This window comes from Simochromis diagramma, unplaced genomic scaffold, assembly GCF_900408965.1.
Source record: "Simochromis diagramma unplaced genomic scaffold, fSimDia1.1 OVJJ01000487.1, whole genome shotgun sequence".
Taxonomy (NCBI): Eukaryota; Metazoa; Chordata; class Actinopteri; order Cichliformes; family Cichlidae; genus Simochromis; species Simochromis diagramma.
The window spans coordinates 1,800,722-1,815,755 of record NW_024387305.1 but is presented as its reverse complement, the minus strand read 5'-3'; the positions used below and the strand labels follow the sequence as shown (position 1 = coordinate 1,815,755).

The 15,034-nt window shown below is 40.3% G+C and overlaps 1 protein-coding gene across 1 annotated transcript; it reads right to left on the bottom strand.

The window, feature by feature from the left end:
* Positions 1–1,018: 1,018 nt before the first annotated feature.
* hmox2a (heme oxygenase 2a) lies at positions 1,019–4,168 on the bottom strand. The gene is made up of 7 exons (XM_040004671.1): positions 4,041–4,168; positions 3,377–3,488; positions 3,142–3,259; positions 2,581–2,748; positions 2,111–2,434; positions 1,865–1,997; positions 1,019–1,565 (listed from the first exon to the last, which is right to left on the bottom strand). The coding sequence occupies exons 2-7, from the start codon at positions 3,466–3,468 to the stop codon at positions 1,438–1,440; spliced, it is 963 nt and encodes a 320-aa protein (XP_039860605.1). The 5' UTR covers positions 3,469–3,488; positions 4,041–4,168; the 3' UTR covers positions 1,019–1,437.
* Between the last annotated feature and the right edge of the window lie 10,866 nt (positions 4,169–15,034).

The window sequence follows — 15,034 nt, the reverse complement described above, 5'->3', positions numbered from 1 at the left end:
ACGATTGTATTCATAATATTAGAACAGAGCAGAAGAGAGGCACGGTTTGTCTGGGAAAGTACAAGTGAATGTGATGGTGGATGAAAAACACGGCATGTTTTGTGTTTCAAAAGGACTAAATGTAGACAAAGTAAATGGATATTGGTGAAAAGCAGACATCTCTGCTTCAGTCTCAGGGTGAAATGAAATGACAAAAATGCAATCCTTTAAAATCGCTGACTTCAGAAAAGTTTGGAGAAGTGTGTCTCGTGCTTGCAAGAACTCAAGATCTTTAATGAAAACTGAAATAATGCATATGCTGAATTCATTTCTCATTGTGTAAGGGGGAAACAAATTTCCAAAAACGGTTTAAAAATTCATGGTGTGTGCAAAATGAATTGTTTGAACTTTAGGGATCTTTTTGCATCAAAAACCTTCAAAACTCCAAAAACATTCCCGTCAGTTTGACCATGACGATTGAGCTCAAAGCTTAGTTACATCCTGCTTAATGAAGGCTTCTTGTGCACTTGATACACAGTTAGTGAACGCTCCACAAAAGCTGTTAAGTGTGTAGAGATCGTTTTGACAACAGGTGTTTCAGGTAAAAAAAAAACATGAACATTAAAATTTGTGTCCACTTCAAATCCAAATGTCTTCAGTTACACTCATTTGTAAGAACTTTCTCAGCCTAAAAATCTGCAGAGATGTTTCCAGTGAATTCTACACATCAGCAGCGATCCTATCAACTCAATAGAAACACTCGCAATACGTGATTTATAAGCACTCACTCAGTTTAATCTGACTCATCAGTATGTGCCTCTGGGGGATTGTTGGCTTTCTCTTGCTCTTTTACACATTTGTTTGTTTGTTTCTCTTCCTTCATGTTTTTCATGTCACAGAACATGATTTGAAATTGATCCATACAAAGTATTGGTGAATTTAAACATAGCAGATGCAAATGTTGAAGAAACGATTTATATAAGAAAGAAAAAAAATCTTTAAACATTTCAATTGACCAATAAAAAGTCAAAGAACAGAATTAGTTCACAAAATATTTTAATGTTGAGTTGCTTCAGAAGGAATTCAAACAGATTTTTCTTCTTTTGTCTTTGCACACCTTACTGTATTTATCTTTAAATGTATACAATAAAAACTCCACCATAACAAAGTGGAAACATGTTTTTAGAATCTATTGCATATTTACAGTCCTCCCTGACCAAGGTCCTCTCTTGGTTGGTTACTTTGCCTCAAGTGTTCAACTCTCATAAGAGTCCTTAACACTAAAACTGTTCAAAAACATTTTAATAACATAACAGAAGAGTATGCATTTAATATTTCTACATCCATAAAGTGTCGCTTAACTCAAAGTGCATGCATCATAAAATAGCTTTTCAAACAACTGCATCACTGCAAAAGCTCTTTCACCGCCATAAGCTGTTTCTGAAGTAGAAAGCTGTGTCACATAAAGTACCAGGCAGTAAACCCAGCCAGGGCGGCCATCCAGGCAGCCAGAACCACCTGGCAGGGCGGATGTCTGAGAAGTGTCATGGCTAACTGGCACGCATGCGTAGGATTTCCACTAACAGCTGTTCAGAGGAGACATGAAGATGAGAACACAGAAAAAAGGAGGGAAAAAAAACAGGATAATTGAATTAGGTACTTCATGTAACTTTGTAGCTATGAATGGTCTGACACTTTGCACTCAGACATCCCACAGTTAAAAGGATCCCTTTTAACTGAAGTCCATGATGACACTGTCCAATCTTTTAAAGGCAAGTCTATAAACTATTATCAAACTGAGCACCAAATTTTTAACTTTCTATCTGCAGAATGAAATGCAAGAAACAAAATTTCATAAATACAGTAAAGGGGATGCATTTCTTACCCATTTTAGCTGCATAATATGGACACTTGTTGATATCTCCACCCTCCATCATCTCTGCATGACTGTGTCCAAACCCTGCATCTTGGACCTCCTCTTTGATAGTCTTTCCAAGCTCTTCAAGTTCTGTGAATACCTTTTTGTAAATAATAAAATTAAATATTTATTAACTTTAAATTTATCTTTCAAACAATGCACCTTTTTGCAAATTGCTGTACATTGTATAATTCCTATAAGCAGTTTCCTCACCATCATGTTGAAGCCAAAAGCCTGATTAGATTCTTCCACAATCCTGTCTTTGGTCTCAGCGTCCAGTTCCAGCTCATTCATCCTGCTTCGGTAAAGCTGCTTGAAGCCTTTGTGACTGTGGATTCCCTCAAACTGGTAGAAATTGAGACCTTCTCCTGTTGAGGGGAGCTTTAAAGCCCTCTGTGCCACTTTCTTAAGGATCTGTCCACCTGAGAGATCACCCATGTAGCGGGTGTAGGAGTGGGCCACTAACAACACTGGGTCCTTCTCCCCCACCTCATGGATGCGGTCCACATAAGGCTTGGTGCCTGCAGAGAGGCTAATCTGAAGAGAGAACACAACTGTGAAAGTCCAGTTGATTAAATACAGCTTTTGGGATGATGATACCTGTATAATCATAACTTAAGTGCCAGAAAAGACCAGCATTCTCTGGGACTGACATATTTATCCTCCATATGCTTCCTACTGACCTGGTTTTCCCAGTCTTCTCCATAGAAATACTCAAGGTCCTGGGCCAGGGCCTCACGCCGGTGCAGCTCTACGGGGAAATAGATTGGAGCGATATGATGATGGTCTTTGTTCTTCTCAATCTCCTCCTCCATAGCCGAGTAGACAAAATATAGAGCTGCGCTGCCTCTCTGACAGCAGAGGGAGGAAAGAGGGGAGAATAAGTGGGTCAGAGTCAGACATAAAATGTTTCATCTAGCAGAAACTGTTAGATATAATATACAGTTAAATGGTGAAATATGATTTTATTTGATAAACTGATGTTCCAGACAGCTCACATTTTGCCAGTTTCTTTGGCAGCATTTTTCTGATCATGCCTTAGAACCAAGGCAAAGCATAGATCGAGACTTTATCACACTGACAACACCAAATGTAGGCCTATGTCTCTAAGCACTTTCAATATACAGGGTCAAGCTGAAGACCTTTGTGTGACGCTCTCCTGTGTACAGTAGTTCATTACTTTCACTGGTTCACAGACACTTTAGCTGCCTTAATTCTTGCCTTTATATAGTGAAAAATCAAACCTTAAACAGCTCTCTTTTAATGCGTCCCCTGAGGAAATCTTTTACAAACTGGCAGTTCTCTGCTCTGTCGTGGGCCTCCTTGGTCCCCTCGGCCAACAGCTCAGACAGGTCTGTTGGACTTGGTGAAGCAGAAACGGACAGGAAGGGCGACACAAAAGAACACTTAGCCGTTTATCTGAATGACAAAATAGCAGCAAAGATAAATTGCTGCTTATTTACTTTGTTTTCTTCATACCTGAGAACTTCATCATCATTGTCATCGTCCAAAGCAATCATTGCCCTTCCTTTTTTGGCACTGTTGGGCTCTGGTGGGAATTCGTTTTCCATTATACTGGTTATATTTTGCCCTTAATAAGAAAAGGCAGATATTTAAAGAAAAATGTACAGGACAAACAAGTACGAAAAAAAGCAGGAAATAAAAGATTTAAATCATCAAATTAAACAACTTGTCACCAGTTAAAATGATTTATTTAAAGTAAAAAATATATATGCTTATGTAGCCTAATACGGTTACGGTTAAACAGCCTGTTTACAAGGTTACAATATCACTTTCTAACGTGACAGCAAAAGCAGTTTGTGTCCTTTAATGCACCACATTTCCCCGTTAGCTGATCAAGCGCCAGGTGAAGGAATTACTGTGTTATCCCTTTAACGCATCTTCTTAAAAACCTTAGTTTTGGGAGAAATATTTCACAGACAGAGGCCGATAGCCACAGCTGACATCTGAAGGGAACAGTTACAAAACTGACGCTGCACGTACGTGTGTTTCGTAAGTAGCTACCGTTATAGTTACACTGTGCTGCTCACACGTTAAAGACCTGCTCTGTATGTGTGAACACAAACACAAACAGCGTGTTATTACAATGTTTTAGGGATACGACAATGAAAAGCTAACTCACCTTGTCACAACACCGCCTGCACTGCTCGTCCCCAAACAGCAGCAACGTTCACGGGGCACGCGTGACAACAAACCAATCGGTGGGTTCCCTTTAGTTGAGGTGCATTCTGATTGGTTAAGTCCTCAGCTTATACACCAATCAAAGGTTCGTTTGTTGTTTTGATACTCTTGATTGGTATTTATCCTTATTGATGTACAACGGCTTAAATTTAGTCACGTATTAGTCACGTATTTCGGTTATTTGTTTGTTTAGCTCCTGTGGGTTGTGGTTTAATTGAAGATAGGTGTATATGATGGCACTTACACTCCAGCCTACTTATACACTGTTCAGAAATGCATACAGTCAATTAAACCTCTGTGATACTCATCTGGTCAGCTAAATAGCAGACTAGCAGTTTCAGCTGCTTTGGTGTTAATGAAATTCAAAGCAGATGCATTAGAGCAGCAACAAAAAGACAATGCCCAAAACAGGAATGGTTTGACAAGTGGAGGTCACTGACATTTTTTTTCTTTACCGTCTTCATCTGTAACTACTGGTAGCATAAGGCGATACTTGGAATTGCAAAGGTTGCACAGGTAGTCCAACTCCTCCAGGATGACACATTAATATGACACGTTCCAGAAGGTTCGCTGTGTCTTCCAGTGCAGTCTCAAGAGCATTTAGGAGCTTTCAGGAGAAAGTTAGTTACTTTAGGAGAGCAGGACGGGACCATGGAAGGTCCTTTGTGCAAGGAGGAACAGGTTGAGCACTACCAGAGCCCTGCAAAATGACCTCTAGTAGGCCAATGGTGGGAATATCTCGGACCAATCAGAAATAGACTTCACTAGGGGCCTCACCTCCTCTAGTGGGCCCTATGCTCATTGCCTGCCACTGTGGAGCCTAATTGGAATTTGCCATAGAATAGCGGGATTGTCAGGTCCACCACTGGCACCACTGTGCTTTTCACAGATGACAGCAGGTACACCCTGAGCACATGTGAAAGATGTGAAAGCATCTGGACAAGCTGTGGAGAACGTCATCTGCCTCGAGGCAGATGATCCATCGTCTTGTAAATCTTCCTTGTCACATATCAGCCCTGACATTTATTTCCACCCAAACCACCGTGGTTGCACTCTCCTCCTTACTTGTGGACAAGTAATCCCACTCCCACCTTGAACCCATTTCTCAGTCCTACCACACACCTCATCACTGTCTAGTTGTTCTCTTACATGGCCTGCACCACCCTCAAATATGTCTCTGCCACTCCTGACTTCATCATACAGTACCACAATCCCTCCTTTGTCACAATATCTTTGATATCTAGATTTTTAGTGAAACTCCTGACTTGGAGCAAACTCCTGTACTTCTCCATCAACACTCTTAAACAAACATCACATCTGTTGTGTTCTTTGCAAGCCTCTGTTATCAGCAAAGTCCTTAACAACTTTATCCCTTTGTAATTCCTACAGCACATCACCCTTGTTCTTGAAAATCAGCACCACACTTCACTCCATTATAAAGCCAGCTGCCCTCTCTCCTAGACATCTCCCATACCTCTATAGTTCTGTCATCTGCACCAACAAGTTTTCCTCTCTTCATCCTCATAGCTCTTCTTAGCTGCCCTCATTTCCTCCGTGGTAATTCTCATACTTCCAGATTCACTAGCTGTCCTCCATCCATCCTCCTCTCTTTCTTTTTCTTTGTTAATACAGAACACACAAAGAACACCTGTTCAATCAGTAAAATCAATTTCATCTTCATATGGCGACAAATTGAAGCAGTTTCCACATCTCCTTTATTAAACTATATTAACAGCGATGTTTGGATGTATAAATTTGAAGTTTCAGAGCTGCAATGTGCAGCAATCTCCTTAAAATAAACAACAGCATTGAGAATAACATAATTTGAATTAAACTTTTTATTTTACCCCTCGGTAAATCCAAAGATTAAGTATTTTAGGCAGCATTAATCTTTTTCTGCCCCAATGGAAAAAAAAATGCAACAGAAAGTCTTTCTCTTATCTCCAACTGGACTTCGAAGTTTTGTCGAGCCAGCTTAGGCAAAGAAAACCTGGCTGTGCAAAGGTTCCTTCATAGCATAACCCCTCTGCTAAGAGCACATGTAACTCCACTTACCGCTAGCCTTTTGTGTAGTGTATTGTCTACACCGCCAGGTGTCACTAGACTCCACGTGACGCCTCTCTGGTGTTTCCGGAACTGAATTAAGCAGCTCTGTACTGATAGAACAGCTCGGTGTGATCTTTTAATCAAGTTGTGTTCTTTTAAAATGAATCAATTAAGATTAAGATTCACTTTTGAAGAACATGATTTAAAATAAATGTCCTATTGTCTCTGGGCGGCTAATCAAGAAAAAACTAGAGAATGCCAAAAGATGCTCCTAAAACAGCACAATATGTCGAAATCCATCAGTGAAAAACTATGAATGTAAACACTATAATTCAATTTAGTATATCTAACCCCAGTGTTAGTTTTATGCTTTATACTATTTAATATTCTATTTACTTATTTTATTGCTTCTTCAGGATTTGAGAGATGCAAAGTCATAAACACATCTCTTGCATCACCCGACATTCCATGGGAAATGTATTGTTAACATGCTTTTGTCATATTCCTCTTCTGGCTGGGTTAATTTGCTGTTTTGATAATCTATACATGTGTCTAAGATGGGAACTACCTTTTGTGGTTGTAGTCACACCCTGGATAAAGAACACCCTCAGTTCACCTATGGGCTCCCAGAAGAACACTTGAGAACATGAACAAAGGAACAAAGGTACTCGATTGGAATTTTTTCCTTTGCAAAAACCTCAGGGTATTGAAAAGGATTCTGGCAGCTCGAAGCGCTTGTTTCATGTTTTGAAGCAGGTCCCGGAGCTCCACTCGATTGTAGGAAAGCCCCACTTGTACTTGTTGCTGTCCTGATCCGAAGCGTCCAACTGCAGACCCACCTCTGTTTGTTTGGTCATTGTTAACACTCTGAGACGAGCTTCCTATGATCAACAATATTACACTGACCTCGACTCCATTGCCTCCCAAGTGATTTTGTTGTTAGATTGAATACAATTTCCTGTGTTTATGAATATTTTGGCTGCTTTTCTCTGATTCATTAGTCATTAACAATATATAGGAAGGCATGCACAGCTTTTTTGAACTGATGTGTAATACGCCTGAGTATGCCAAATCGGGCTTGTGTTGTGCCAGGCAGGCATTTACCACAGTGCAACCTGGATACTATCGTGTTTGTACAACTCCCTGGAGGTGCTAAACTAAGCCCATCACTCCCTGGGGTTTGCATGACTCTACTATGATGAACTTCCAGCCACGCCAAGACCCCGTAGTCACACGTGTGTCATGCGGGTAGTGCGTGCCCCTATATTGTTTACCACATTCCAGATTGTTTTTGGCATAACATTTTGGATCTTTATTACACAAAAGGGAAACCTTCCTGTCTCTGAAGGATTTCCTCTTATTTTGAATAATGAAAAGACTCAAGCTAAAATAATCCAGAGCTGGATTCATTTTGGCTTGAATCACATTTTAGATGTTGTTTATTTCAAATACTGTTTGGGGATAACAGCAACAACAGTCCCTTGACATTTTCTGACTAACACAAACTGGCATTCCTTCCTGCTGTTGTGACATTCCTCTAAATACAATTCTGTGCAAATGTCTTGAGTAACCCCTCAACCTTTATATCTCGCTAGGAAAACTGGAAATAGGTGCAATGCTTTATTGGATTATATATTCAACCATGCATGGAAACACAGTATATAAGGCAAAACCAGAAAGTCAGTATTTGGTTGACATTTTAGAAGCTCTTCTTTGAATATTTCTATTGCACCCTTCTACGTCAATACGATTCATGACTGGCCAATCCATGACTGATGGTGTTTCATTGTCTGTTTTTCTATCCAGGTATGTTTTTACTGGCAGTGTGTTTGGGGTTATTGTCAGGCTGAAAAATGAAGCTTTTGCCAGCCTCACTTTTTCCAAACCGTAACGTATGGTGGATCAAAAATCTGACGGTCCTTTTCTGCGTTCATAGTTCCATCAACTTTAACAAGATCCTGAAAACCACTGGCTGAAATTCAGCCCCAAACCATGACAGAGGCATATATCCAGTCTCCTCTGTACATATTTATGATTACTTGAACCAAAGATTTTACATTCATCTCTCCATCAGACCTGTTGCAACTTTCAGGCTAGATTTGTGTAAATTGGTATACCTCAGCCCTTTCCCCTTGTTTCCCTTCTTCTTGATACAAACCGCTGGGAATATTTCTGATGAAGCTTCAGTGAACAGTAGAATAATCAACTGAAGGACGAGATGCATCTCTCAAGTCCTGTGTCAGGTCTTTTCTGGATTTCCCCCCCACACTTCTTAAGGTAAGGACTTTCAGATACGGTTCATCTGCTGTAGATACCTTTGGCTAATTGCTCTTTGTATTTTTGGACTCTTGCTGCTGCAAAAATACTGTTTTATGTCTATCAAACTGTGTTATTTTTGTTTTTTCATCAATTCGACTAAAGAAATGGGAGCCAATTATGTTTGTTCCCTAAAAAGCATTACTCTGAAAATGGTCAGGTACAGGTGCTACTACTGTACATTCACCCAATGTATATACTATATATATATATATAATGTTCCTCCTCTACCCCCCCCCCCCCCCCCCCCCCCATTTTTGCACATGTCGAGGAGCGTGTCAGGTTACATTTCACTGTGTGTTATACTTGTATAACTACGCATGTGACAAATGAAGAACCTTGAACCTTGAACCTTGAAGGTACAAGCACTGGACTGAAAATCGGTAAAAAAGCAGCCAAAGAAAAATGTCCAGAAACACTCGATAACTATTGCTCAAGATCACTTTAAAAATGACAACAAAATCTGGCTCCTTGGAAGGAAAATATAAAGAAACAAAGGGAATCAAGTCTTTTGCACAGTACTGTACTTTTTAAATTTTGCACAACATTCATGTTGAAAAGCACTGCACTGATATTTTTGCCAGATGCTTTTAAGTATTTAGTTCCTCATTTTGGGAAATACACCTATTTGCTTTCTTACCAACAGTCGGATAAAGTCTCAGGTCTGTTTATTATGGAGAGCTCAAAGTGATTAGCTCAGAAAAACATGGTTTGTCTATTTAGTCCTTTTTTAACAAATACTTTCTTGGGTTTCTTCATTAGTGTGAGTTGACCAGTCAAAACATATTTGCTGAAATATTTTTTCATGAATGTACCATCCTTGGCCAGAAAACTAGTTAGTAAAATAATTAAATTTAATTTACAAGTAATAAAACATTTGCATGGCCTTAACCAAATACCTTAATCTTACCATTAGAAAGGAAATAAAACCACTCCACCTTGTTTTTAGCACATTTCCAACTAACAAACAGTAACTGCCATTCAAAGTGCATTCCTGGCCTCCCTGCAATGGCCTATTAAGAAACATTTTGCGCTCACACTTAGACAGGTTAAGTTTATATTTGAGAAGCCAACACAAATACGAAAGTGATGCACACGTCTAACTAGATTTGTTGCCTTAGATTTATTTTCTCCCCGTGTGAATGACACAGCAACAGATCAGCTTCACTGCTTGGTTTCTGGGGTGAGAGCCCAAACGTTGGCACCATAAATCCTGGTTACTGCGGTGGCCAGCAGAGAGTGTGTTTAACCTGAGATCAAGTTTATAATTAGAAACATACATCCCTCTGTTTGGCTGCAGGAAACAGCCCAGGCCTCCATATGTGCGTGAGGCTGTGTGCTAACAAAGAGAGGAAAGTGTACACATGGGGCAAGCATGCAATGTGATCACAGTCTGGTATTTAAGTGCTGTGATCACCTCATTAGAATGTGCAGGTGGATGAGAGGGCAGGATGGAGAAAGCCTATGAGACAAGGGAAGCAAACAGTCATTCTTCTACTGTATGTTTCAAATAGTCATCAATGAACTGTGAGGTTATGCTACAGACAAAGCTCTGCAGCTTGACTCACATAATAGTAGTAGTCATAAAACAAAGGCTGCACTGTTGCACATCTGTGAGTTTAGTGCAGGAGAAGAACAGATGATACCCCACTCCCCCAAGAAAAAAAGAAAAGAACTGAATGAGAGTTTAGATTTGCCTCTATAATCACAACAGAAGCATTTTTTTTAATAACCCACAAAGAATCTTGCCCTGCAAATCTGGGATATTTGCCTTTTTTTAGCCTCCTAGATTTACTGATCCTGTGTACATCCTAGTCCACCATGTCGCCAAGGAAATCTAAAGCATATGGTGATGACCTTAAGTCTGATTAGAAACATTATATATTAGTGATGGAAATCCCATTTTGTAATTGAAAACAGTTACATTTGGTTGAAAGCCACAAAAAACAGGAGATCCAACTGACCCCTGCTAACGAGGAGTACATCCAGGGCTTTCTGATATCATATCATATCAGCCCTGTGCAAACTGAATCTACTGCTTGTATTCAGTTTGCAAACATTTGTCTATGTTATTAGGAAATCAAAATTAAACGCAGATATATTAGGATTCAGTATATATGTATATTATTTAACATTAACATTTTCTAAACATGACATTATATAAATATATATTCAACCAGTGGCAAATAAAAGAATCAACAGGAAAGAAAGGGGAAAAAGGCAAAGTAAGAGGAGACATTCTCTGCACAGCCTCTGTTGTACTGGCAAGCTAACTGACAGGCTTTGTGCCATCTTCTCTTTTATCAGTTGTTTTTACGAAGCCTTGAGTGTCACCACCCTGCCAATGCAGACCAAAGCCAGACAAAGGACTTGCTGGAGGGATGTGTATGAAAACAAAAAAGTTACAGATTCTCTGGTTCACTCCATGTTTTTTCCAGTAATAGTCAAATGGATGTGTTGTTGGGTAACACAGGGTGAAGCTGGGGGAATATGACAATAGACAATGGGTAATACGCATCACAACACCTATTGTGTACTCGGGTAAAATGTCTCCTAGTTTAATTCGTGGAGTCCAAATATTTCCCACTTTGAGCTGGACCCAAAATTGTTTTTCTTTCTTTTCTGATAACATGGCAGCATTCTTTCACCAGGGAATTCACAACAAAAATGTTCTATTTCTGTGTGTGAATCTTCAGACAGTACCAGGGGTAAAAATGAATTTCTTTTAAGGATAAATTGAAAATGTGCAGAGATGGAGACTCTTTATTCTGCATGTAGTATTCCCAAATGGCATTGGATTGGCTATATGCTCCAGCTGTCCTTATAAGGTTAATTAGGTACTCACAATGCATATGGTACGAGACCTGCACGAAACACTGCACCACCCTGCAGGAAGCCCAGCAGAGTTCGTGGGTTAAATGTACATCATTAACTGTTAACAGCCATTAGACACTTGGGTCGGCGGTTCCCTTCTTTGGGCTGAATCTTTTCTATGCACTTTCCCTCCCTCAAAAAACACATTGAAGCCAACTTGCAGGCCCCGTTCTCACACCCGACCTACAGAGAAAAGAATTGTGGGTCACGCTGTACATTTGAATTCTTTGAAAGCAATGCCTCACCCAGTGGGGGGTTCCTGCTGAAAAGAGGAGAGCGACTCAAGCTCGGCCTCAGAGACTAATACAGGATGGAGGGAGGAAGACTACTCTGCTCCCAACATTACGTCCCCAGTGTTCCCAGTGCCAGTTCCAGTCTTAGTTTTGCATTCCTGAATTCTGATGGGGACTAAGAGCCTAAATCCACATTAGGAGGGTGTCACACGGGCATAAAGATGACCGATTTGGTTGATTAACTCTGTTTACCTTGGCAGCACATGTCAGACTGACAGTCTCCACTTCAGAGCTAAGCGGGATTTCCTCAAGGTCAATCTCATCAATAATGAACAATGCCACATTACTGGATGAGGAAAGGAGGTAGCAGGAGGGTGTGAGGGTGGGGTGAGGTGGGGTGTCGAGTGCCCTTTGGGTGCTGAGTGATGTAATCTGGTCACTTATTGTAGCGTTGCCACTCGTGGCTTCAATTACTTACATTGAATACAGCACAATGTGCAAGAGAGGAAGTCCGGGTTTTGGTGTATATCAATGGTTGGCAGGTTTATAGCTTAAGTACTGTTATCAGCAGCTCCATTGTGTAGACTGTAGTTTATGAGATGAAGCATAGAGTATTGATATATATACACAGAAAGAATAGAATGGGAATTATTATAGATGTAGATATAGGCAATAAAGAACTTAGCATGCAAATGATGCAAAAAAACATGTATCATGCATTTTAAGCAGAAGGCTGCTGTAAGTAACCCCAAAAATGTCCACGCTGCATAAAGGGTGGCTGTCCCTTTTCATAAGTTTGAAGAACTGTTAGTGGCATTAGTAATTTGTTTGAATGAATTCAAACATAATGCATATAGAGAATAAAAAATGTATTAAATCTCAGTGTCATTGACCTTTTTATTGGGTTCTGGCAAGAGTCCTGGATCCTTGGTTTACATGCGTGTGCATAAGAGTAAACAGTCAGATGAGGTTGTTGTACAGTTGCATTGCTCATTTTAGTTCTGTTGAGTGCACTGCACTTGTGTGGCATGCAAAAAAAATGAGAGTCCTCAGAAAAGTAAACAGATGGCAAACAGCATTAACTTTATCTCCAAAAGTTGATTCTGTTCATCTGGATGCAGCATTTTCAGTGGGAGAAATGTTTCGTCACTCATCAAAGTGACTTCTTCAGTCTCAGCTGACTGCAGGTTTCCCCAATCTTATAAACAGTACATTTGTATAATGACTGAAACTAGTCCACTGAAGGAACAATGGGCTGGGAGGTCAGTTCCTTGATCATTAATATGCAAATTCTCATGATCATTGATCAAAGACCACTGATCAAAGGCCATGAGTACCATTCACAGCGAGTTGGGGAATGCCTGCAATCACAACATTGTAAGATGGTGAAGGATGCACCCTTAGGCCCCCTCCTCGATTCAGGGATGGTCTTTCCCTTTTCACGTAAATGGCCTCCTTGACTCCGCGCTCAAACCAGCGTTCCTTCTTGTCCAGGATGTGTACATCCTCATCATTGAAAGAGTGTCCACTGGCCTGTAGGTATAAATAGACTGCAGAGTCCTGGCCTGACGAGGTAGCTCTTCTGTGTTGTGCCATCCTCTTAGCCGGAGGTTGTTTGGTTTCCCCGATGTATAAATCCTGGCAATCCTCATGGCACTTCTCCCGTAACTTTACTTTTATACCATATTATTGTGCACTTTCTCTTGGCTTCACTCATTCTGAAGATTCATAACAGAACCTAGCTCATTAAATTGGCTCATCCATTTTTAAAATATTCATTCTATGGCAAATTGACACTTTCATGACTCATTCTGGTGCAATATTGTGTTAAATTCATTTGTTGAAAAAAAAAATGCATTAAAATATTTGCTCAGCCTTGCTGTAGTGTGTGGCTTTCATGTTAAAACATTTGGTGCACTTTCCTGTAATCAGTGGATTGTTTTTATGCAACATCCTCTCATAGTGTCCTCTACCTACACCTCGGCTTATCTCGATCACCCACCTCTGTCACACCAACCCTCTGCATGTCCAAATTTACTGCATCCATTGACCTCCTTTGTGGCCTTCCACTTTTGTCTGGTTGCTCTATATTCAGCATCCTTTGTCCAGCGTGTCCGCTGCACGTCCTCTGCACATGTCCAAAACCATCCCAGCCTTGTTTCTCTAACTTTGTCCCCAAACCGCTCAACATGAGCTGTCCCTCCATCGTACTCATTTCTAACCCTGTCCATTATGGCCATTCCCAATGAAAAGCTTAACATCTTCACCTCCACCACAGCCTCCTATGTTTTTGTCCGTTCCACTGTTTCGAATTCACACATCATAGCAGGTCTTGTAAACCTCCCCTTTCACTCGTCCTGCTATCCTTCTGTCACACATCACCCCTGACAGTCATCACCCTGCATTCTCTTCTTCACCTCTCTTGTGCACTATCCTTTACTTTGGATGGTTGACTCTTAAGTTTTTAAACTCTTTTTTTTTTCACCACCTGTGCTTCTCACAGCTTCAACTTTTCAGTCACACATAGACTCTGTCTTGCTCCCTTTGAGAGTCCAAGACATTGGCATCGTTTTTCTGCAGCAGAATCATATCAATGCCTTTTTCTGTAAAAGTCTATTAGAGCTGACCTTTTGAGAAAAAGAAGAAGAAGAAGAAAATTTTGTATTTTTAAGTGACCAGGAAACCGATTCTGACCGGAATGCAAATGTTCACTGTCAGATGATGGATGATGAGCCACTGTTTACGAATGAAGTTTGTACACAAGCTCACTGAGGAAGATCTTTCCTCTTGTGTTAAGCGTCGATCTCTTCTATATATTCGTGTCTTACGTATTGCTGTGCTGTCAGATTCACTTCATTCACATTTTCCTGGTCTAATACCTGTCTGACTTCTGGGGGTCACCCTTCTTTTCAGGCTGTCTGTTGTACAACTCTCCTCCTTTCCAACTCTACTACATCCAGGTTGTCCAGGCAGGTCCCCTCAGTTACCTCCTACCTCTATGATTTTACATTTTTTAAATGTTCCATTTTCTTTTTTCACTACTGAAATAAAGATCTGTCTCATTGTCCGGCATGAATCTGTCTTTTAGTTTTAGCTTGAGTTCAGTTTCAGTGCATGCACTTTTGTACACTGCACTTACTGTTAGTCATGTGACACGCACAGAGAGAAATCTAAATCTCTGCCAGAAAATCATTCCTCAAAAGCATGTTAGCTTTCCCAGAACCTACTCTTAATGACACAGCGCAGCTGAAAGGACCAAATGGAAAAATTTAATCCTTCTCATTATTTTGTTTAAGACAACAACTAAACTTTTAGTCCCTTTCCTCTTAAACTCAAGAGAAGGTGCTGACAAATGAGCCATGGCTTCAGGAACGAAGACTATCAAGGTGATACAGAGATGATTAATTTAGGGCTCCAACATGGCTTCATAATGTTGCATGTGTGATTAATTAGTCTCAGGGTGGGG

Bases quoted from the DNA above. Each gene is read 5' to 3' on its own strand.
- hmox2a (XM_040004671.1), bottom strand. From the start codon at position 3,468: ATGGAAAACGAATTCCCACCAGAGCCCAACAGTGCCAAAAAAGGAAGG. The intron at 3,260-3,376 runs GTATGAAGAAAA...TGCTTCACCAAG, and splicing joins AATGATGATGAAGTTCTCAG to TCCAACAGACCTGTCTGAGC. The intron at 1,566-1,864 runs GTAAGAAATGCA...TCCTCTGAACAG, and splicing joins ATATTATGCAGCTAAAATGG to CTGTTAGTGGAAATCCTACG.